The sequence below is a fragment of the Sciurus vulgaris genome (genome assembly GCF_902686455.1).
Source record: "Sciurus vulgaris genome assembly, chromosome: 1".
Classification (NCBI taxonomy): domain Eukaryota; kingdom Metazoa; phylum Chordata; class Mammalia; order Rodentia; family Sciuridae; genus Sciurus; species Sciurus vulgaris.
Genome location: NC_136461.1, coordinates 16,181,783 through 16,203,341, shown reverse-complemented (window position 1 = coordinate 16,203,341; position 21,559 = coordinate 16,181,783). Strand labels below are relative to the sequence as shown.

General features: G+C 50.9%; 1 protein-coding gene across 1 annotated transcript; it reads left to right on the top strand.

Moving 5' to 3' along the window:
* Positions 1 to 518: 518 nt before the first annotated feature.
* Positions 519 to 21,142, top strand: HTR1D (5-hydroxytryptamine receptor 1D). The gene is made up of 2 exons (XM_079136206.1): positions 519 to 695; positions 18,084 to 21,142. The coding sequence occupies exon 2, from the start codon at positions 18,979 to 18,981 to the stop codon at positions 20,116 to 20,118; it is 1,140 nt and encodes a 379-aa protein (XP_078992332.1). The 5' UTR covers positions 519 to 695; positions 18,084 to 18,978; the 3' UTR covers positions 20,119 to 21,142.
* The last annotated feature ends 417 nt before the right edge of the window (positions 21,143 to 21,559 follow it).

The following is a 21,559-nucleotide window of genomic DNA, read 5'->3' as shown; positions in this document are numbered from 1 at the left end:
ACGTTTTGCTTTTTAAGTGTATTGTGTCTGTCCCGGTAGAAGGCAGGATCTCCGGGGTCCACGTCTGTCTGCTCACTGCAACATCCCTGGTGCCTCAAGCATGCCGCCATAGAGTAGATCGATAAATATTTGCAAAATGAAAAAAAAAAAAAAAATTCAACTTGCGATGAACACAGGGGATAGTGACAGCTAAGGTCTCTGGCTATGGCCCACCTCCCTGCAGGCCCCAACCTCAGACCGGTCCTCCAACAGGTGGGGACTGGAGCGTGCCTGGGTTCTTCTCCACCTGCTCCCTCGGTGCCCACCCACCCCTGAGGCTGGGGCAGAGCCCCGGGCGGGCCGGGGCTGAGAGCTGCGAAGCCTGCAGGGCTGGATCGAAGGGGCCGAGCTCCCTCCTGGAGGGCGGGGGGCCGAGTGGGGAGCGAGCCCGGCGGGGGAGGAGCTGGGGAGCGGAGCGAGGAGGAGCGGCGGACGCCGGCTGGGAGCGCAGCGCCGGAGCCGCAGGGAGCAGGGAGCGCGGAGGAGGTGGGAGCGCGAAGCGCGGCGGGGCAGAGCCCCGGGGCGGCAGGGCGACAGCGCCCCGAGCTCGGCGGGGTCGCGGCGGCGGCCAGGCGATCGCCGGCGGAGGCGCGGCGCGAGGAACCCGAGCGGTGAAGGCGAGCCTGGCGTCTGTCGGCACCTGCAGCCGCGGAGCGGTGAGTGCCGAGCCGCGTGCCGCCGGGCCAGCGCAGGGGCAGGGGCGCGTCTGCAGCCTCGAGCGGCAGAGCCCGCCCTGGGCGGCCCGGAGGGCGTGGGGACAGAGGCACCCTCCTTGGCCCTCGGTGGCCCCGGCGGCCCGCGTCTCCGCGCCTTCGGACGGGAGGGGAGCGCGTGGGGCAGAGTGGCGCGGAGGAGCTGCCGCTCCCGAGGGAAGCGTCCGGGGTCGCCATCCGGAGCCCCGGGACCGCGGCGTGGGTCCAGCAGCCCCCGGGGAGGGCGGCGGGTCCCCTGTGCTTTCCGGGTGACCCCACTCGAGCAAGATCGGGCGGGGCGCGAGGTGTGCCCCCAGGCCCCGGCGACGTCGCCCCCAGGTGGCCCGGGGCGGAGGGAAGCCGGGCGCTGCCCCCTGCCGGCCAGGTCCGGGCGCAGAAGGAAGCGGAGCATCAAGTGTGGAGCCCCAGTGTGGGCTTCGGGGTGGGCCCCGACTTGCTTGTGACCTTGGACAGGTCATTGCATGTCTCTGAGCCTCAACATGCACATCTGTCAAATGGAGGGGATACTTCTCCATCCCTGCGGACTTGTGGGAACAAAGGAGAGTCTGGATGGGTGTCTTGATAACTAAAGTTCTGTGCAAGCCCTAGTAATCCCATCATGTCAGAACTGGAAGAGCGCTAAGAAATCTGCTAATTGCTGATGGGGAGAGTGGGGACTAAATCATGCCCAAGGTCACACTACATGTGGGAAAATAGAAAGCAAAACTCCTGTCTTGCTATGTCTGGGGAAGTTCAAGGATTGGGAGCCAGACTTTCCGTCAGGCTGACTGCATTAGTGAACTGGCTTTGGCTATTTACAAGCTGTGAGATCTTCAGAGAGACCTTAACCTCTCTGAGCCTTGGCTTTCTCCGGTATGAAATGCGAATAACAATATCACCTCACAGGCTTGCTGTGCAAATCAAATGGGCTCATTGCTCAGACTAACACCTGGCCCCAAACAAGAGCTCAGTCATTGGTGGCTGTGACTTGCTCTGATCAGTAGGAGCAGCCTCCTATCTCTTCCTTGGAAGCACCTTCCAATGTTTTCCAGATGCGTGCGCATTGTGGGTCTGTGCTTTCCTCTGGAACACAGGGTCGGGAGGGGGGTGGCAGCCTTCCTCACAAGGATATTGAGGGGCCCTTTATAGCAGCAGCAAACAAGGCCACTTGGGCAGCTGGGCCTTCTTCAGCTTGTAATCCTGTCCAGCTGGTGGGCAGAAGTGGGTGGGCTTTGTCATGGAGGCATCCAGGAAGCCAGGACTGGAGGGTGGAGAAGGTTGGGGTCCAGACCAGCTGTCCTTGACTGGGAGGCCTGGGGCCTCCACTCTTCCCCACCTGGTACAGTGCCAGAAATGCACAGGTGCTTCCTGAAGCTTGTCAGCTGCCCAATGGGTAAATAATGAGCGTGGGTCAGTCCTCTTGGTCTCCCCTCCTCTCCTAGGCCACAGTGGATGACTGTTTGTTCTGGCCAGGGTGTTGTGAATATGAGCAGAAATAGTTTCTCAGAGCTTGGAGTGCCAGACCTGAGGGGTCCCTCTCAGCGCACAGGGGTCTGCCAAGGTCCGCAGCATCCTTCAGGAAGCAGAACGCAGCTTAACTTTCTCAGCCGTGTTAACACTGCTGACCACGCCCTCCCTCCAGAAACATTCTCTGGTGACTTAACACTATTATGGTTTTCCTTCATCGTCTCTGTTGTTTTCCCAGCATATTCTCCTTTTGACAGCCGTTAGACGCTCTGCTCTCCAGGGCCCTCCTCTCCTTGTAGTAGAACCTCCCTGGGCGAGGACACCACCCCATTGGCTGCATTTACCATCTGCATGCACATGACTTGTAAAGGTCTGACCCCAGCCCAGACTCCTCTGGGCTATAGACCCACACACATTTATTGTCAGCCAGGCACTGTTCAGACCCTGGGAATAGAGCAATGAGCTAGAGAGAAGGTGTGATGTGCAGAGAGGAGACATGAACAACCAAGTGGAAAAGACCCGATGTGTCGAGTGCCGAAACAAATACCAACCAGAGGATGCTGCAGAGGGTGAGAGCCACCGTGCACCAGCTGTAAGCAGTGAGGGTTAGAGGGGCAGCTGATAGGAACTGGGGTCAAAGAGGTGGCAGGGGTGGAGGCGGGTTATGCAAGGCCTTATAGCCAGGGTGAGGATTTGGGGTTTTATTCTGAGTGATGTAGGAGCCATGGCAAGGTTAGCTATAGGGCTGGGGCTGGGGCTGGGGCTCAGTGGTAGACGCTCACCTAGCATGTGTGGGGCACTGGGTTCCATTCTCAGCACTGCACAAATATACTTAAATAAAATAAAGGTATTGTGTCCCCTCTACCAGAACAACAACAAAAATATCTAAAAAAAAAAGAAAGGTTAGATATAAGGGGACAGAGATGGGGGTGTGGCTTAGTGGTAGAGTGCCTACCTAGCCTGCCTGAGGTTCTGGGTTTGATCTCCAGCACATAAAAAAAAAGAAAAAGAGAGAGAGAGAGAGAGAGAAAGCCCAAATGCTATTATTTCTCCAGGGCTCATTTGAGAGAAGATTCTAGATTGTGAGAGCTCTGGGTGCTGGAGTGGGGGACAGAATAGGTAAATCTCCCAGGAGTTTCTAGGCAGAGGCACTAAGAGACACAAACAGCCTGGAGTCTGGAAAGAGATGAAAGGCGAGATTGTTCTCTGGAAGGCGCCCTGAGGAAGTGGCTTCCGCATTGAGGCGGAACGGGGAGGCTTGCTCCTCCATGCACGGGGACAGCCTGAACTGAGGGCCAAATGCCCCAGGTATATGTAGAGGAGACAGGGAGGAGGCAGAACCTGGAGGAAGTGAGAAGTCTGAAGCGCTAGATCTGGCCGGGGACTCGTGTGAGCCCCAGGGTCCTCAACCTTCGTGTGGAATAGGGAGTTAATGTTGAGAACCCCAAATTTTGAGACTGAGCTGGGATCGTGGCTCAGTGGTAGAGCATTTGCCTAGCATGCACAAGGTCCTGTGTTTGAGCACCACTAAAAGAGAAGACAGTTAAGTTTGGGGCTAGGTGAGTGAGAACAGAATACAGCCTGGCAGAGAGGCTGGTGTGGGTGAGAAAAGATGGCGGCTGGATTGACATTGGGGCCCCTGTGGGAAAGCCATGAGAGAGGACCAAAAGACATTTAGGGTTATGGGTACAGAGACGGGGGTCAAAGAAAGGCAAAACTTTACAAATGTCATATATTTCTGGAGAAATTCAATAAACTCAAATAAGTTTGGGAAAAGAAAGGGCCCAGTGTGGTGTTGCAGCCTGTCATCCCAGCTACTAGGGAGGCTGAGGCAGGAGGACAGCAAATTTAAGACCAGCCTGGGCAACTTAGTGAGGCCCTGTCTCAAAATAGTAAATCAGGGTGGGAGTGTGGCTCAGTAGTAGAGCACCCTTGGGTCCAATCCCCAGTACCTGGGGCAGGGCAGGAGTAGAAAGAGAAAATAAAGAAACTTAAAACTTCAGCATTCTTCTTTCATTCATTCCTGGTCAGTCTTTCCTGGACATCTGTAAATATTAAGCCCAAAATATTGCACTAAGAACGAACTGGGTCCCTGCTCCAGAAATGGCTCTGTGGAATAGAGACCAAGGCTGGACTGCATGACATGGGGTGTAGATTATGGCTCACGAACGCCCCACGCCGGTAGAAGGAGCAGGACGAGCTTCAGGACCACAGTTGAATTTGGTCCTGACGGTGAAGTTGAGTTGGGGGCCGGTGGAGGGACAGGCACCGGGCTCCATGACCGATGTGTTCCTCTTTCCTTTTGGAGTTCAAGTCTGGCAGGGAGACAGGAGGTTGGCAAGTGAGCCCAGTCGGGAAGAGTCCAGTGTGATGCCTAGATAAGAAGCCCCAGGGGGCGAGAAGCGGGAATGACCAGCTCCATCCTTAGGGGCCAGGGGAACCTCTAGAGAGGGTAAGGAGACCAGCAGAAAGGCATTCTGGGTAGAGGGCTAAGCTATGTGAGTGCTCAGAAGGGAGAGAACCAGTGTCTTTGCCAGCCCAGGCCTCAGCCAAGAGGAGGATGGAGGTGGGGTCTTTTGATGAGTCCAAGTGAAGCAGGGGCATGAGGGGAAAGAGCTGGGCTGTGGATCTCTGGGTGGGTGAACAACGGGAAATGAGAGGATTTGGGGTGGACTGCCCGCAAGGGCTCTCCAAGCTTCCGTCCTGTGGAATGGGTGTCATTGGCTCCCACTCCTCTTCACTTGCTGGTTCTTGATGGTTCTCCTGCGCGCAACCTCAAAATCACATCCAGCCGGGAGCAGTGGCACGTGCCTGTAATCCCAACCGCTCAGGAGGCCCAGGCAGGAGGATTGCAAGTTCAAAGCCAGCCTCAGGAACTTAGCAAGACCCAAAGCAACTTAGTGAGACCCTGTCTCAAAATAAAAAATAAAAAGGGCTGGGGATGGGGCTCCGTGGTTAAGCACCTGTGCGTTCAGTTCCCAGTACCAAAAAACCAAAAACAGAAAAACACTTCCCGAGTGGGGGAATTGCTGCTGGTCACTTGCCCGGTGGCTCTGCATACTTCACGGCCATCCTCATCACAACTGTGGTCCCAGCTACCTAGAACATTTCCCCAGGGCCACTCTAAGTCCCCCTGAGAGCAGCGTCCACATCTGTATTGCTCACGTCAACACCTCCTAGGCTTTACTAGTTATTGAGTAATCTACCCAAAGTCCCACAGCTAGTAAATGGAGCCAGGAAGCATGTCGTCCACCTGACTCTATAGCTCTACCTAACTCCAAAGCTTGTGCTCCTAATCACTGCCGCATTGTGTCTCCCAGCAGGGAAAGCAGATGGTGAATACTGGGTTTGGAGCCTGTAAACACTAACAGATTCCTTGTATGACTTCTAGGAAATGAATTCCTGCTGTCAGTACCTTGTTCTTCCAGACTAGAGAAGACAGCTTCTCTTCTGTCCTGAAAATGGTTTCAATCCATCAGCTCAAGTGCTCTCTGGAGATCCAGATGTGCAACATTTGGGGGTGGGAGAGGAGGCAAGTTGAACTCCGGGGCAGGGGATGCAGTTTTAAAGTCCTCTTGAAGAGTGTGGTCTGGCTGCCAGTGTCCCCCAGGGTTACTCCCCTGCTGTGCTGGGGAGACTTGAAAATGCCCAAAGCCCAGGGCATGAACCTCTGGATACTTTTGTCCTTCATCCCAAGTTCATCCCAGCTGGAGGCAGTGGGAGGCACATGGCTGGGATTCTGGAGATTTGGTCTCTGCCTGTAACTCCCTGTGTGACTTTGAGAAGGGTCTGACCCTCTCTGAGCCCATCTCCTTGTCGGCACCATGAGGGAGCTGGACTGGATGATTCCTAAGCGCCCTTCCCACTCTGACGCTGAGATCTGTTGCAAATCCCCAGACTGCCATTCTCCTTACCCTCCTGCTACTTAGTCTGGGCTTGGAGGCTGCAGCAGCACCAGCCTCACCTGGAGCTTCCCAGACCTGCAGGCCCTGCTCCGCCACAGCATCTGCATTTTTAAGGAAAGCCCAGGTAATGCTGCACACAGCCAATGTGAGAAGCCCTGCACTTGGCAATTCCTGCCCTTGCCTTTGGGCCACGCCAAGTGCTGAACGCCTGGCGGAGGGAGGCCCTATTCCGGAGAGTGATGGAGCCCAGCACACAGCAGGTGCACAGTAGAGATTTCTTGAATGTATTCAGGCATGTGTGGGAGAAATATCTGAAGGGAGAAGAGTGGAACTAACTTTACCTGATGCCTTTTATGAATGGGGCAGCCTTGCCAGACTCCAATCCTAAGTCCTCTGAGTCCCAGCTTTGGGGGCCTCAGGCAAGCCATTCCTCTGAGCCTCAGTTTTCTCTCCTGAGAAGTGGGAAAATAATTACAGGACCCACTTCAGAGGTTGTGGTTAGACTTAATCAGTTAACAGGGGAGAAGTTGAGTTACCAGCTCCTGGCATGCAGTGAACGCTTAATAAATGTTGACCATTACTTTAGTACCACTCCTTTTCCAGCTGTGCCTGCTCCCGTGCCCACATGGCTCCCTGTACTGTCCCAGATATGCACTGAGCTCCCGGAGGAGCCGTGTGGGGTCTAGGGCAGCACTGTCCAAACTGCAGGGGCAGGTGTGGCTCAGTGTAGGGCCCTTGTCTAGCAGGATGAGGCCTGGGCCCTCGTCCCCAGTGCCACAACACACACACACACACACACTGGGCGTGGTGGCACACACCTGTAATCCCAGCAACTCAGGACACTGAGGCAGTTCAAGGCCAGCCTCGGCAACCTAGCAAGGCCCTGCTCAAAGTGAAAAAATAAAAAGGTCTGGGGATGTGGCTCAGTAGTGAAGTGCCCCTGGGTTCAATCTCCAGTACCAAAAAAAAAGGATTTAGAAAATTTAGGAATAGCTGTGTTAAAGTGAAATTAATTTTAATTATTTTATTAACCTACTCTATCCAAAATGGTAACAGTTTCAACATGTAACATAAAAAATTGAGATAACTCACATTCTTTTTCTGAATTGTCATTGAAATCCAGTGCTTTTTATGCACTTACAGCAGGTTTCAATGGCTACAGTTTAAGTGCTCAGGCCACAGATGGCCAATAGGAGCTATTCTAGTTTCTCAGCTTTGGCTTTCAATTTAGGCTGTGCCATGTGTGACCTTGAGCTACTCAGTTTACCACTCTGGGCCTCAGTTTTATCATCTGGAAAATGGGTGTACTGATTCTGCCCCAAGAGGTAGCATTAGGGGCAGATGGTGAGAGTTTAAAATCTCCTTACTTATCTCTCACACAAGTGGGGTGGAGGACCAGTGAGTGGCAGCTCTGACCTGTTGACAGATGTTTGATTGTTCAGGATGGTCCCTTGCCTGCTGAAGGCTGCACAGGCTGGAGGTGGGAAGGGGCTGGCTTCTCATACTTGTCTACCCATTGCAAAGACCTTGGGAACATGGATCACTTGTGTTTGATTTTCTAAAAATAACCAGTTGTCAGTGATGAAGAGAGCTGGATGTGATCCAGGCTGGTGAGTTTCTCTCCTGGCTATACCCTAGAGATGCTTGAGGAGTTTTTAGAGATCACAGTGCCTGGGCTACACACCCTGGGGTGAGGTCTAGGTATCTGGATTTTGGTTTGTGAGTGTGTGTGAGTATGTGTGTGTGTGCTTAACAGATTTACATTTTTAAAGCTCCTGTAGGAGACTCAGATACTCACCAGGAGATTCTTTTTTTTTTTGCAGTGCTGGGGATTGAACCCAGGACCTTGTGCTTGTGAGTTGATATAGCTACCAACTGAGCTATATCCCCAGCCCAGGAGATTCTGATTTGGTCCAACACTCTCATTTTAGGCAAACTGAGGCCCAAAGGAGGAGCTAGCTTACCAGGATCATAGAGTTAGCCGTGGAGCCAGGCTAAAGCCCAGGGCCCCTGCCTCTCAGGACCATTCATCAACAAGCCATGGAGCCTGTCAAACATTTACTGTCCTCTTGTTTGGGGCTAGGTGTCAGGGCCATAGTGTGAATAAGAAACAGTCCCTGCACTAAGGAACTTGCGGTCCAGTGACAGCTAGTGTGGTGGGAGACCTGGTGGTAGGCACTCAGGAGAGGGGCACCTGAGCCAAGCTGGGCTCCAGGGAGGCTAGGGAGGGCGTCCTGCAGAGATGTCACAGCCTTGTCCTGAAGGGTGACTTGGAGTTAGACAGCCAGAGGACTGAGGAGAGAACACTTTCCAGATCAAGGATATAACAGGGACAAAGGATCTGAGCAGGAAGTACACTGGTAGACAGAGAGGCAGGTCTATGCTGCTGAAGCGTGAAGGTCGCAGCCAGCTGTTGAGAGATGTGCTGGCAACAGAGAGTGAGGTCGGTTCAAGAAGGGGCTCTTCACTCAGCCTGGAAGGTGCAGTGGAGCCCCTGGAGAATTTTAAGGGTGTGACTTGGTCGGATGTTTAGTTGAAAAGAAGATTTGGGGTGCAATGTGGTAGGAGGGGCAGAAAGGGAAGCCAGGAGGCCAATGAGGTGAGGAGGATAGTTTCACATCCTGAAACAGGACAGTGGCAGCAGGGGACAGAGGGGAGCCAAAGAGCCAGGGCAGAGTTAGGTCCAGGCTGCAGAATTGACAGAATGTAGTAATTCGGTGAATGAGGGGACTGTTTCAGTCAGCAATCGCTGCGTAACAAGTCACCCTTAAACTTGATGAATTAAAACCATGACATTATTACTACAATTCATGCATTTGGAGGTTGGTTGATTTATTTTGAATGTGGTTGGGCATTTCTGCTGCTCTTGGCTGGGCTCAAACATGATCTGCTGGTCAGCTGATGACCTGTTCTAGGCTGGGTGTGGCTGAAGCAGCTCTGCAGGTGTCTTGTCTCCTCCTCTGAGGCCAGTGGGCTAGCCTGGACCTGTTCTTGTGGCAGTGACATAACACAAATGGAAGAATGCACAGACTCTTGGAGACTCATTTCAGAGCTGGCTCACTGTTGCTTCTGCTCCATTCTCTGGCCATAGCTAGTCCATACTGAACCCAGAATTGAGGGACAAGAAAATACCCTCCTTTCAGTAGGGCGAGATGGAGACAGCATGGGGCGGAAGTACTGAGCTGAGCTGGAGGGATCCTGAGCTTACCTTGTGATCTTGGGCAAGTGACACACCTCTCTGGGCATCAGTAATGTCAGCTGTTTAAAATGGGTTAGATCATTTAAAAACTCTTTTCTAAATCATGCTTGCCAGAGAGGACCATCAGTTACAACCCCAGTAGACCCTCTTATCCAGGGAGGACACTATCTGAGACCCCCTGAAATGCCTGAGACTGCAGCCAGAGCTGGGCTCTATGTTACTATGTTTATTCTTGTACATCCATATCTATAGTAATGTTTAATATATAAACGAGACAGTAAGAGATTAACAAATAACTAATAATAAAATAGAACTTTTCGGGCTGGGGTTGTGGCTCAGTGGTAGAGCTCTTGCCTAGCACATGTGAGACACTGGGTTCAATTCTCAGCACCACATAAAAATAAAGATATTGTGTCCATCTACAACTAAAAATATTTTTTTAAAAAATAGAACTATTTGCTGGGTGTGGTGGTATGTACCTGAATTCCCAGCAGCTTGGGAAGCTGAAGCAGGAGGATCGTAAGTTCAAAGCCAGCCTCAGCAACTTAGGGAGGCCTGAGCAACTCAGCAAGACCCTGTCTCTAAACAAAATATGAAATAGGGCTGGGGATGTGGCTCAGTGGTTATGTGCCCCTGGGTTCCATCCCTGGTACCAAAACAAAAACAAAGAACTGTTCTCATTTAATATAATGTAATTAAAGCTTTGATGGTTGGTGGTGTGCCTCAGGGGTTAAGAGCTTGCATAGTATGAGTGAAACCCTCAGTTTGATCCCCAGCATCATAAAAAATAAAAGTTCTGTGAATGTGATCATGCTCGCTCTCTCAGAACATCTTGTTGCTGTGTGCTCACCTTCCTGTGACCATGTGGGATGGCTCACTAAGAGCACGGAGCTACCACCTAAGTGTCTTTTGAACACAAACCCTGCAGTACCAGGACAGGTGATCTGATAACAGCGGCTCAGTGACTATGTGCAGGCAGCATGCATGTGTATGCACACATGCGTATGTGCGCATGTGTAGGATGGTCATGCTGAACAACTGATGATTCACATCCTGGGCAAGACTGAACAGGACGCTGCATGATCTTATCACGCTGCTCAGAATGGTGCGCGCTTTAACACTGGTGAAGTGCTCGTTTCTGAAACTTTTCGTGTAATATTTTCAGCTGACTGTGGGCAGCTGAAACTGTGGAAAGCAAAACCACAGATGAGGGGGGACTGCTGGAACCAAAGTTCACGGAGCATTTCCTGTGTGCCTGGCACTTTCCACCCAGCCCGTTGAAACGTAACAGCTGTCTGAGTTGGGTGCTGTCATTGCATATTTCCATATGCAGAGACTGAGTCAGTGATGAGCCCAGGTTTTGCTGTGACCCACAAAACTGGTGCATAAAAGCTGGACGCGATGACGCGTGCCTGTATTCCCCGCAGCTCAGGAGGCCGAGGCAGGAGGATGGTGAGTTCGAAGCTAGCCTCAGCAACTTATCGAGGCCCTGAACAACTTGGTGAGACCCTGTCTCACAATAAAAAATAAAAAAGGGCTGGGGTGTGGCTCAATGGTTAAGCACCCCTGGATTCAATCCCTGAGTATCAAAAACAGAAAAAAAAAAAGATTAGTACATAAAGTTCTTAGGCACTTGGGCACTTAGTCATTTCTTTTTAGTTTTGGGGGGGTAAAGTTTTAGAAAAGCAAAAATTTCCAAAACACAAGTGTGCAGGCTGACGATGTTTCACAAGATGAACATGTGCATTTCAAGAAAACGCATGACCTGCCCCTGAAGCCCTCCTGCTCCCTCCCCCATCCCTCCTTCAGGAGTCACACTCCAGCCTGACTTCCACGGTGGGCCCTGGGGGGTCACTTTTGCCCGATTGTGAACCTCAGAGTTCAATCACTACCTGGTATCTGGCTTCTTCTGCCCAGTTTGGTGACTCATCCGTGTGGCTGTGCCCGGGTGGGGGCGTGGGGGGTTTCATTCTCACTGACTACAGTATTCTACTGCATGCATGTGCCACACTTACTTATCCATTGTACTGTTGATGGCAGTACAGGTCGTTTCCAGTTTGGGGTTGTCCCAAGTAGCGCTGTTGTGGACAATTCTTGGTAGACATACTGGAGTTCCCCCCCCTGCGGTGCTGGGTCTGGAACCCACGTGCTAGGTGAGCGCTCTACCTCTGAGCTACATCCCCAGCCCCTTGTTTGGGTTGGGTGTACAGCCAGGGGTGGAAGTGCTGGCTCAGAAGTTGGTCTGCTTTGAATTTTCTGCCTTTTTCCGATTTTGTCATTAGAAAAACTGAGGCGGGAGACAGATTTGCGGGCACGTGGAGGCACTGATTAGAGTTCAAAACGTGTACTCAGAGAGGTGCACACACGCACGTGTGCGTGCACACACCCACACAGGCACACATACTCCTACCCATGTGAAGACTTTTCAGTCACGATATATTTTATGTGTAACCCTCATGAATGACATCTCTGGGGAGCATGCTTGATACCTTGATTTTCCAGGGGAAAACCTGAGGCCGTAGGAGGTCCCACGCAGAGGAGAAAGTGAGAGGAAAGGACAGCAGTGGAGCCATCTTGCAAGATGGCCGCACTCTGGTCTTGTGGAGAGCGCCTTCCCCCTCCAGGGCTCGCTCACCCACACCCACAGCTTCTAGAGAGCAGACGGAATTCCTCCATGGGGGTCTGTTTTACTGCTACAAGTCTTTTATCGCAGAGCCTCCGTTGGTTTTTCTTCCCCTCCTCTAAAAGGACAAGAATAGCTTCTGAGGACCCATTAATCGCATGCATCCTCTTTGTTTCTGGCGGGGGTTTTATGACTGAGTTAAAGATCCTTCAGAAAGGAGAGGCAACTGATCTTCCTGCCAGCTGAAGGAGCCCTGGGGGGCAAACTCAGGTTAAGAGGGACGAAAAGAACGCCTGCTGTGTGACAGCCACTCTGCGGGTGTTGTCCGGCTCTGTGAAGCCACATAGCAATTCCTGGAGAAAGGTGTTGTTACCCCAATTTACAGTTGAAGAAGAAGGGCCCAGGAGGTGAAAGGACTTGCCTGGGATCCCACAGTAGGGATTGTTTGGAGGGAAGAACTGAAATTCCTCTGCCTTACTGGCTTCCCAGGACCCACTGTGTCCATTGGAACTGACTCAGCTGGAAAAAGCTGAAATAGTTTTTTTTTGTCCCCCCTCCCTGAACCCCCTGTGCTGGGGACGGAACCTAGGGTTTCACAGGTGCCAGGCAAGTACTCCTCCACCGAGCGACATCCCCAGCCCTGAGAGACCGAGTTACTACAAATGAGGCTTCCTGGGTAGAAGGTCACTTTGGACATCCAGATGTCCCGGAAGAGACCCGAGGAGTTCGCGGACAGGAAGTCCTCAACTCAGGACAAGTGGGGTCCTGGTGTATGAGAGGGAAAAGCATTTCAGCACCCGTGTCAGAGACACAGATTTATTAAGGAAAGCAGGTCCACATTCAAGGAGAACCTGCCATCTCAAGGGAGAGATGTGATTTTGGGGTTCCCGCTCTTCTTTTAAAGGCGTAAAGGAGACCTGGTGGGGGGTGGGCGTGGGAAGGACATCATCAGTCTGGTGACCTCGAGGTTCATGGTGATCTGTTCCTTCTCAGGATCATTCTCATGAGGTCTCCATGATCTGATCAATAGATAGTGCTGGAAAGTCCCCTAAATTATAGATTTCTTAAAATACTATATCTCTATTTGCACAATCTATCTATTGATGGACTAATTAACAGCACACAAAGTAATTTTTACAAGTGGATGAATTTGCAGTACCTCTAAGATTTACAGATTTCCCAGAAATTTGGGAGCAACAGGCCTGGGAGAGGGATGGGCTTGGGGAGTGACAGACCTGGGAGAGGACGCAGCACCTCAGGTTAAAATTATATTTTTCACCCTTTCTACCTATTTGAGCTCCTTTATGCCTCCTTCCTACTTGTTTTGTTTGTTTGTTTCTTTGTTTGGTACCAGGGATTGAACCCAGGGGTGCTTAGTCACTGAGTCTCATTCTCAACCCCTTTTTATGTTTTATTTAGAGACCGGGTCTCGCTAGGTTGCCCAGGGCCTTGCTAAGTTGCTGAGGCTGGCTTTGAACTTGAGATCCTCCTGCCTCAGCCTCCCCTAGCTGTGTGCGCACGCGCGCACACACACACACACACACACACACATACATCTAAAGATTGGAGAATAACAATAAATACCCATTTGCCCACCACTAGTTTGAAAAATAGAACCTCTGAGCCAGGGATGTTGCTCATTGGTAGAGTGCTTCCCTAGCATGTACGAGGCCCTGAGTTCCATCCCAAGCACCACACATACACAAAAAATCATTCGAATGTCACTGACAGCCTTAAGACCCTTCGTGATTACATCCCCACATCCTTTCCCCTCTAGGGGTGACCCATGTCTATTTATCACTGGCTTTTCCTTATGGTTTTGACATATATATTTCTTCTGTGAAGCAGTCTGTTTCTTCTTTTTGTGATGCTAGAGATGGAACCAGGAAGGAGGAGAAGCTACATCCCCAGTCCTTTTTCTTTTTTGAGATAGGGTCTCACTAAATTGCTGAGGCTGGCCTCCTGCGATCCTCCTGCCTCAGCCTCCTGAGTTACTGGGATTATGGGAGTGTACTACCACACCCTGATCAAAAGCCGTTCACCCACCTGCGGGGTGAAGATGGCTCTCACTGTCCCGTGTGTCTTCTGTCTTATTATTTGAAGTGTGACTGGAGAGAGATGGTTGCTTATAGAGCTGGAGCAGTCTGTCTCCAAAGGTGGCAACATTCTGGGCACCCGTTTTTGCTCGGGATGGGGAAGGACAGCAGCAGGAAAGGAGGGGCTGCCTCAGAATCCTGCTGCTTCCTGCAAAGCTCTGACCAAAGTGTCCTCACCAAGGCCATCCACTCTGCTCCTGTCCTTCTTCCCAGGATGTCACCGAAGGCGGGCTTACCTGCCAGCCTCTCAGGCCTCTCTGAGCCCACGCCTTTCGCTGCAGTGAGCTCACTGGAATGCCTGCAGCCCATGACCGCATGAGTCTGTGGCAGGCACAGCAACCCCGTGGGAAATGCCGGCTCCTCACTCACCCAGGCTGTCTGGAGGGAAGAAGATTCCAAACAGTCCACCGCCCTTCACATTTTCCATGTCAACCAAAGTGGGAGGGAAAAACAGCCAGGGGATTTGGAGAAGAGTGTGGGGTGATGGAGGGGAGGGGGACCATCGCTGTCTACTGTCACCACGGGAACCCAGACCTATTCCTTGAGGCTTTTCTGCCTGACTTACCACACTGTGTGGAGAAGGGCAAAACTTCCAGAGCTCAGGACCCAGTTCTTCCATTTCCAGCTGGGTGGCTTTGGGCAGGTGACATCACCCCTGAGCATCCATTGGCCCATTTGTAAGTCGGGGCCGTGTTGCCCACTTGACAGGCTGGGTGACTCTTCACCCCAGGACTAGCTCAGTGCCTGGGCCATCTCAAGAGCTCCACAGAAAACGTAATACTTTCAAATTTGGAGCTGTTTTGGAGCTGATAGCTTAGAATTCGTTTTCTTAAATCAAAGCTCTACTCCTCCAGGCAGGCGTATTTTTAAGAGGAAGCACCCACAAGATTGAGAAGTGGGAGAGAATATCACCTTGCAGGTTTAGCTTCTTAATGTTTTCAAATCAATCACTCGGAACACATGGATCTTCCTAACAAAGCCCTGAGCCCAGCTGTGGAAGGGGGTGCAACAGTAATGCTCCTTGACCTCGCTCAGCTCTTTACGGGGTACCCAGGACAGGCCTTGCCAGGAGCGAGGAAAGCTCCCAACAACCCTGGGAGGCAGGTGGGGTGGCCACTGTTTGGCCACTGTCCAGGGGAAGAAACCTGAGACTCAGAAAGGGGAAGGGATTTGCCCAGGGCTGCACAGTTGAGTCTGGAGAGCAGCGATTAGAGCCAGGCTGGCCCAGTCCACACCTGTGCCCTGCTGCCTCCCCAGCCCAGCCCTGCCCCTCCCCTGCACCAGCGGGGTCCTGAGTCTCAGCTCCTTTGGCCTCTGCTCTCTATGCTTCAGCTAGCATGGTCATTTGACCAGACCTGGCACTTTCTGACCTCTGGGCCTTTGCTCTTGCCCCTTTAGCTACCAGGAATGTCAACCTTCCCGACTCTTGACTACCAAACTCTTCCCCTGAACTTAGCCAGGAAAAGATGCCGTCCTTAAGAATGAGGTGAGGGGCTGGGTTGTGGCTCAGTGGTGGAGCACTTGCCTGGCACGTGTGAGGCACTGGGTTCCATCCTCAGCACCGCATAGAAATAAATAAATAAAAGAAAGATATTGTGTCCATCTATAACTAAAAAGATAAAAAACAAGTGAAAAAAAAAAAAGAAGAAAGAAAGAAGGAGGTGAGGCTGGACATGGTGGTGCACAATTGTAATCCCAGTGGCTCTGGAGGCTGAGGCAGGAGGATCGCAAGTTCAAGGGCAGCCTGGGCAACTTAGGGAGACTCTGTCTAAAAATAAAAAATAAAAAGAACTGGAAATGTAGCTCAGTGGTAAAGTGCCTCTGTGTTCAATCCCCATTCTCGGGGAAAAAAAGAAAGGAGGAAAAAATGATGCATGGGAGTGAGTGATGAATGCTTGAGATGCGTTAAACTGAAAAATATACAAACTATGAAACAAATTCATTCATAATCCCAATGATCATGTATTTTCAAGTATGTGTATATAAATTCTGCATTGCCAGCTCCATCCCAGGATCCTTGAAGATATGCATCTGCCTCCCCTGTCAGTCTATGAATGTCCTAGGGCAGGACCTCTTTGCCCAGTTGATCTGCAAGAAATAAAAATGAAAATAGGGATTCCTGGTGAAGTTGGAGTAGTCCACACCAAGCAGACAGGAGTTAGTGGGGGTTTGGACGGGGGTCTTGGTGTTCTTCTTGCCGACCCCATCGCGCCCAGAGGCTACGTGCTGGGCCCAGGGGACTTCAGCTGGGACCCTGCCAGAGATGGACCTGCATTGATTGCCCTCTGGCTTGCCAAGACCCCTAAGCCCCGAGAGCTGCAAGGCCTGCCCAGCATCCCAAGTACATAAACCCAGGAATCAGAAGCACACAGAGGAGGCATGAAAATTAGTTTTCATGATTTTTTTTTTGTGGACAAATTTCTAGTTGTCATTGAAAAAATCAAATGTAGATGGGCATGGTGGCACATGCCTGTAAACCCAGTGGCTTGGAAGGCAGAGGCAAAAGGATCACAAGTTCAAGGCCAGCCTCAGCAACTTAGTGAGACTGTGTCTCAAAATAAAAAAAATTTTAAAAGGTGGGGGGATCCCTAGTAATTAGAGAAATGCAAATTAAAACCAACCTAAGATTTCATCTAACTCCAATTAGAATGGCTATTATTAAGAACACAAGCAATAATAAGTGTTGGCATGGATGTGGGGAAAAAGGCACACTCATACATTGCTGGTAGAGTTGCAAATTGGTGTAGCCACTCTGGAAAGCGGTATGGAGATTCCTCAGAAAACTTGGAATGGATCCACCATTTGACCCAGCTATCCCAACCCCTTGGTTTATACCCAAAGGACCTAAAATCAGCATACTACAGTGGTGCAGCCACATCAATGTTCATAGTAGCTCAATTCACAATAGGTAGATTGTGGAACCAACCAAGATTCCCCTTCAATTGACGAATGGATAAAGAAACTGTGGTATATATACACGATGGAATACTATTCAGCCGTAAAGAAGAATAAAATTATGGCATTTGCTGGTAAATGGATGAAGTTGGAAAATATCATGTTAAGTGAAATAGGCCAAGTCCAAAAAACCAAAGGCCGAGTGTTTTCTCCGACAAGTGCATGACAATATATAATGGGGGGAGTGTCGGGGGGGAAGAGAAGAATGAAGGAACTTTGGATGGTCTAGAGGAAAAAGGGGTGGGGGGGTGTGGGGCACAGAAAGATAGTAGAATGAAATAGACAGTGTTACCCTATGTATATGTATGATTACATGAATGGTGTGAATCTACATTGTGTTCAACCTTAGAAATGAAAATTTGTACCCCATTTGTGTACGATGAATCAAAATGCAGTCTGTAAAAATAAAAAAGATTTTAATAAAAAAAATAAGGTGGGGGGGATGTAGCTCAGTGGTAAAGCACTCCTGGGTTAAATCCCTAGTACCCAACCCCCCCCCAAAAAAAGCCAAATTTTTTTTTCTGGAACTGAACTTCCACCACAAAAAAACTCTCAGGGATTTAAATGTTTACAGTTAATTTCTTTGCTTAACAAAAAAGCATTTTGTTGTGTTTTTTTTTTTTTTTTTTTTTTTTTTTTTGGTTTGTTTGTTTAAGGGTCATTCAGTCTCCAGAAAATTTGGAAAATTCAAATGAATATTAAAAAAGTCACCCCCCCTCCCCCCCACACACACACTTCCTAGAGAAATACCTTGTAGCAATCTGGTGTTTTTTCTGGTGGCCTTCGTTTCTCTCCTTGTCCCAGTTTTGTTTGGTTTGTTTCCATTGCTGAATAAACAGCAGAGCTGATGTTTTCTGAGTCTTTCTGATTCATGATTTACAGAACTGACTTCACCTACTTGCAAGAAGCCTGTGATACTTCAGCTGCTGTGGTACCTTGTCCCCTGTGGGAATCCTGGGGGTGGGCACATCTCGCTCCCCTGTGCTCTGACTGCTCTGAGAAGGCACTTTCAGGGCACCGGTACCAGCATCGGGCAGTATTCTGTCTTAGAATTTCAGCCTCCAGAACTGTTTCTAGAACCTCACTCTTTACCCGTTTCTTTTTTAGAGCCCAGAGCTCCTGAACGCGTGGCTTTGTTGATCAGCCGACAGTGATCCGATCATTTCGCCTCTCCCAGCTCCTCATTCTTCTGTCCCGGTAACCAGAATGTTTTGTCTGTTCGAGCTCCAAACATTCAGTGGAACGGGAACCAAAGCTAAGCACCCCTCATGATGTGTCAAGATCAACCTGCGGGAACTGAGCCCTTGATTCCACTGCCTCTCTGACTCAGATGGTGCTTCTTTTTGCATCTAGTTTTAAAAACTCCTGGAAGCAACCTGATCCTCAGAATCTTCTCTGATTAGGGATGGGGAAATTTTAAAGCTCTCATTAAGCACATGGATGTCTCCATCTTTGAAAAGAGCCCAGAGCCTTGCCCACACTTCTGTGAGCCCCTGATCATTGTCTAACAAGGTCAGCCTGTGTCCACTGGGCTGCACCATCTGCTGGGCAAGGTTCCAGAATGGCAAGGCAGCTCCGGATTCATCTGTTTTAGGAAAGACCTATAAACTACCAGCTGGGAGTCAAGTTGGTCTTCTTTATTTATTTTTTGGTATGGGGGATTGAACCCAGCCGCACTCAACCACTGAGCCACACCCCCAGCCCTTTTTATTTTTTATTTTGAGACCCAGTCTCACTCAGTTGCTTAGGGCCTCGCTAAGTTACTGAGGCTGGCTCTGAACTGGCGATCCTCCTGCCTCAGCCTCCCAAGCTGCTGAGATTACAGGACTCTGCACCTTGCCTGGAGTTCTAGCCAAGTCTACAGGTCCTTTCCCCGCCGTCTGTTCCGACGTGTAGCTCCCACCAGCGTGAAGCCAAAAGATGACCTTGCTCTGTAGGCTGGCCGCGTGTGAAAGAAGGAGCCCTGTGTGTGGAAGTGTGAGGGAAGAGACAGCCACCTAGCATGTCCCCACCAAACCAGTCCGTAGAAGGCCTTCCCCAGGAGGCCTCCAACAAGTCCCTGAACACTACGGAAATCCCGGAGGCCTGGGATCCCGGGGCCCTACTGGCGCTCAAGATCTCCCTTGCTGTGACCCTCTCCATCATCACGCTGGCCACCCTCCTCTCCAACGCCTTTGTCCTCACCACCATCCTACTCACCAGGAAGCTCCACACCCCGGCCAACTATCTCATTGGCTCCCTGGCCACCACAGACCTCCTGGTCTCCATCCTGGTCATGCCCATCAGCATCGCCTATACCATCACCCGCACCTGGAACTTCGGCCAAATCCTGTGTGACATCTGGGTGTCTTCGGACATCACGTGCTGCACGGCCTCCATCCTGCATCTCTGTGTCATCGCCCTGGACAGGTACTGGGCCATCACCGACGCCCTGGAGTACAGCAAGCGCCGGACGGCGGGCCACGCGGCTGCCATGATCGCCGTGGTCTGGGCCATCTCCATCTGCATCTCCATCCCGCCGCTCTTCTGGCGGCAGGCCACGGCGCACGGGGAGGTGTCCGACTGCCTGGTGAACACGTCCCAGATCTCCTACACCATCTACTCCACCTGCGGGGCCTTCTACATCCCGTCCCTCTTGCTCATCATCCTGTACGGCCGGATCTACGTGGCCGCCAGGAACCGCATCCTGAATCCGCCCGCGCTGCACGGCAAGCGCTTCACCACCGCGCAGCTCATCACGGGCTCCGCCGGCTCCTCGCTCTGCTCGCTCAGCCCCGGCCTCCACGAGGGCTCGCCCTCGGCGGGCTCCCCTCTCTTCTTCCACCACGTGAAAATCAAGCTGGCCGGCAGTGTCCTGGAACGCAAGAGAATTTCTGCGGCCCGGGAGAGGAAAGCCACCAAGACCCTGGGGGTCATCCTGGGGGCCTTTATTGTCTGCTGGCTGCCCTTCTTCGTGGTGTCCCTGGTCCTCCCCATCTGCAGGGATTCCTGCTGGATCCACCCGGCCCTCTTTGACTTCTTCACCTGGCTAGGCTACTTAAACTCCCTCATCAATCCCATCATCTACACCGTGTTCAACGAAGACTTCCGGCAAGCATTTCAGAAAGTTGTCCACTTCCGGAGGGCCTCTGAGGCTCATTAGGTGGCCACTCTTGTTATCTTTTGTGTCCCGTAGCCCCGGCTGGGATTGTCTTTTTAAATTTTTTTTTTTTTTTTTTTTTTTTTTTTTCTGGGACCTGGGTTGATTCATGATCTCTTGGGTCTTGGGTCAATCAACAGAATTATTCTGTGTTCTGTTCCTGGTGTCTTGATTCCTGAGCCCCCCAAAGCTGGGGCCACCGTGTGAAAGGAGAGAGGACTGAAGACTTTTCTTAACATAATATTTTCATGGTTCTTCTGGGGTGAAAAAAATACATGACCCACAGGATTCAGGTGAGAAACTCTCTGAATCTATAGAAAAAGACCCTGGGCTCACAGAGAAAGGCTTTCTGGTCTACCTGAGATTTGTGTGGGGCTCAGAGGAGGATGGATAAGATTAACGACCTGAATTGAAAGAGAATTTGGAGCCATGCTGAAGGCGTCTCCATCCCCTGGAGCATCTTTATTAGAAAAAAATTCCCAGGCTGGGTGTGGTGGTCCACCCCTCTAGTCCCAGGCACTTGGGAGGCTGAGGCAGGAGGATCACAAGTTCAAATCCAACCTCAGCAATTTTAGCGAGGCCCTGAGCTATTTAGTGAGACCCTGTCTCAAAAACAAACAAACAAACAAAAAAATTTAAAGGGCTGGGGATGTGACTCAGTGGTAAAGTACACCTGGGTTCAATCCCCACTACCAAAAACGAAAATGATACCCAGGAATTTATTCCACCACATCCTCCTTTCTCTGCCATCCGTGAGGAGTCCAATGACATAGAGTGACTTGGAGAGAAATTCAGAAGGTAGGGACAGGGGAATGGGACTGGGTTGACAACAATATCCCTGTACCATGTTAACATTCTGAGGTAAAACCCCTGATCACTCCTCTCATGCAGATTGACCAGCATTGGACCCACCACCATGCTCTGAGTGGAACCGCATTCTCTTTTATTTTCTGGATTTTTTTTTTACATCCTCGTCTCAAAAGAGATCTTAAGACGTCGAGTCTTATCAAATAAAGAGCATGAGACATCATGATCCGTCGAGTCACTGAACAATTCTTCCCACTCTGGATATAGAAGCTCTCAGCTCAATTCAGTTTCCAGCATTTACTGAGCACCTCCCACATGCCAGGCCCTGTGTGCTGGTCTTGGTATTTGGTCTATGAGTCTCGTAGCAGTGAGCATCAGTATGGCGTGACAATTAAGCACTCCGAACCTGGGACTGGGGAGTCGCTCAGTGGTACAGCACTGCCTAGCATGTGTGAGATCCTGGGTCCAATTCTCAGTACAGGCGTGTACACACACCCACACACCCCTCAGGATCTGATGCCTCAGTTCAAATCCAAGTGCTGCCAATTTCTAACTGGTTGAACCTAGACCTGTTTCTTAATCCCTCTTTACCTCGTTTTTCTTAACTAAAATAGGAATAATAATAGGTATGTTGCAT

Coding starts and splice junctions, on each gene's coding strand:
- HTR1D (XM_079136206.1), top strand. CDS start 18,979: ATGTCCCCACCAAACCAGTCCGTAGAAGGCCTTCCCCAGGAGGCCTCC.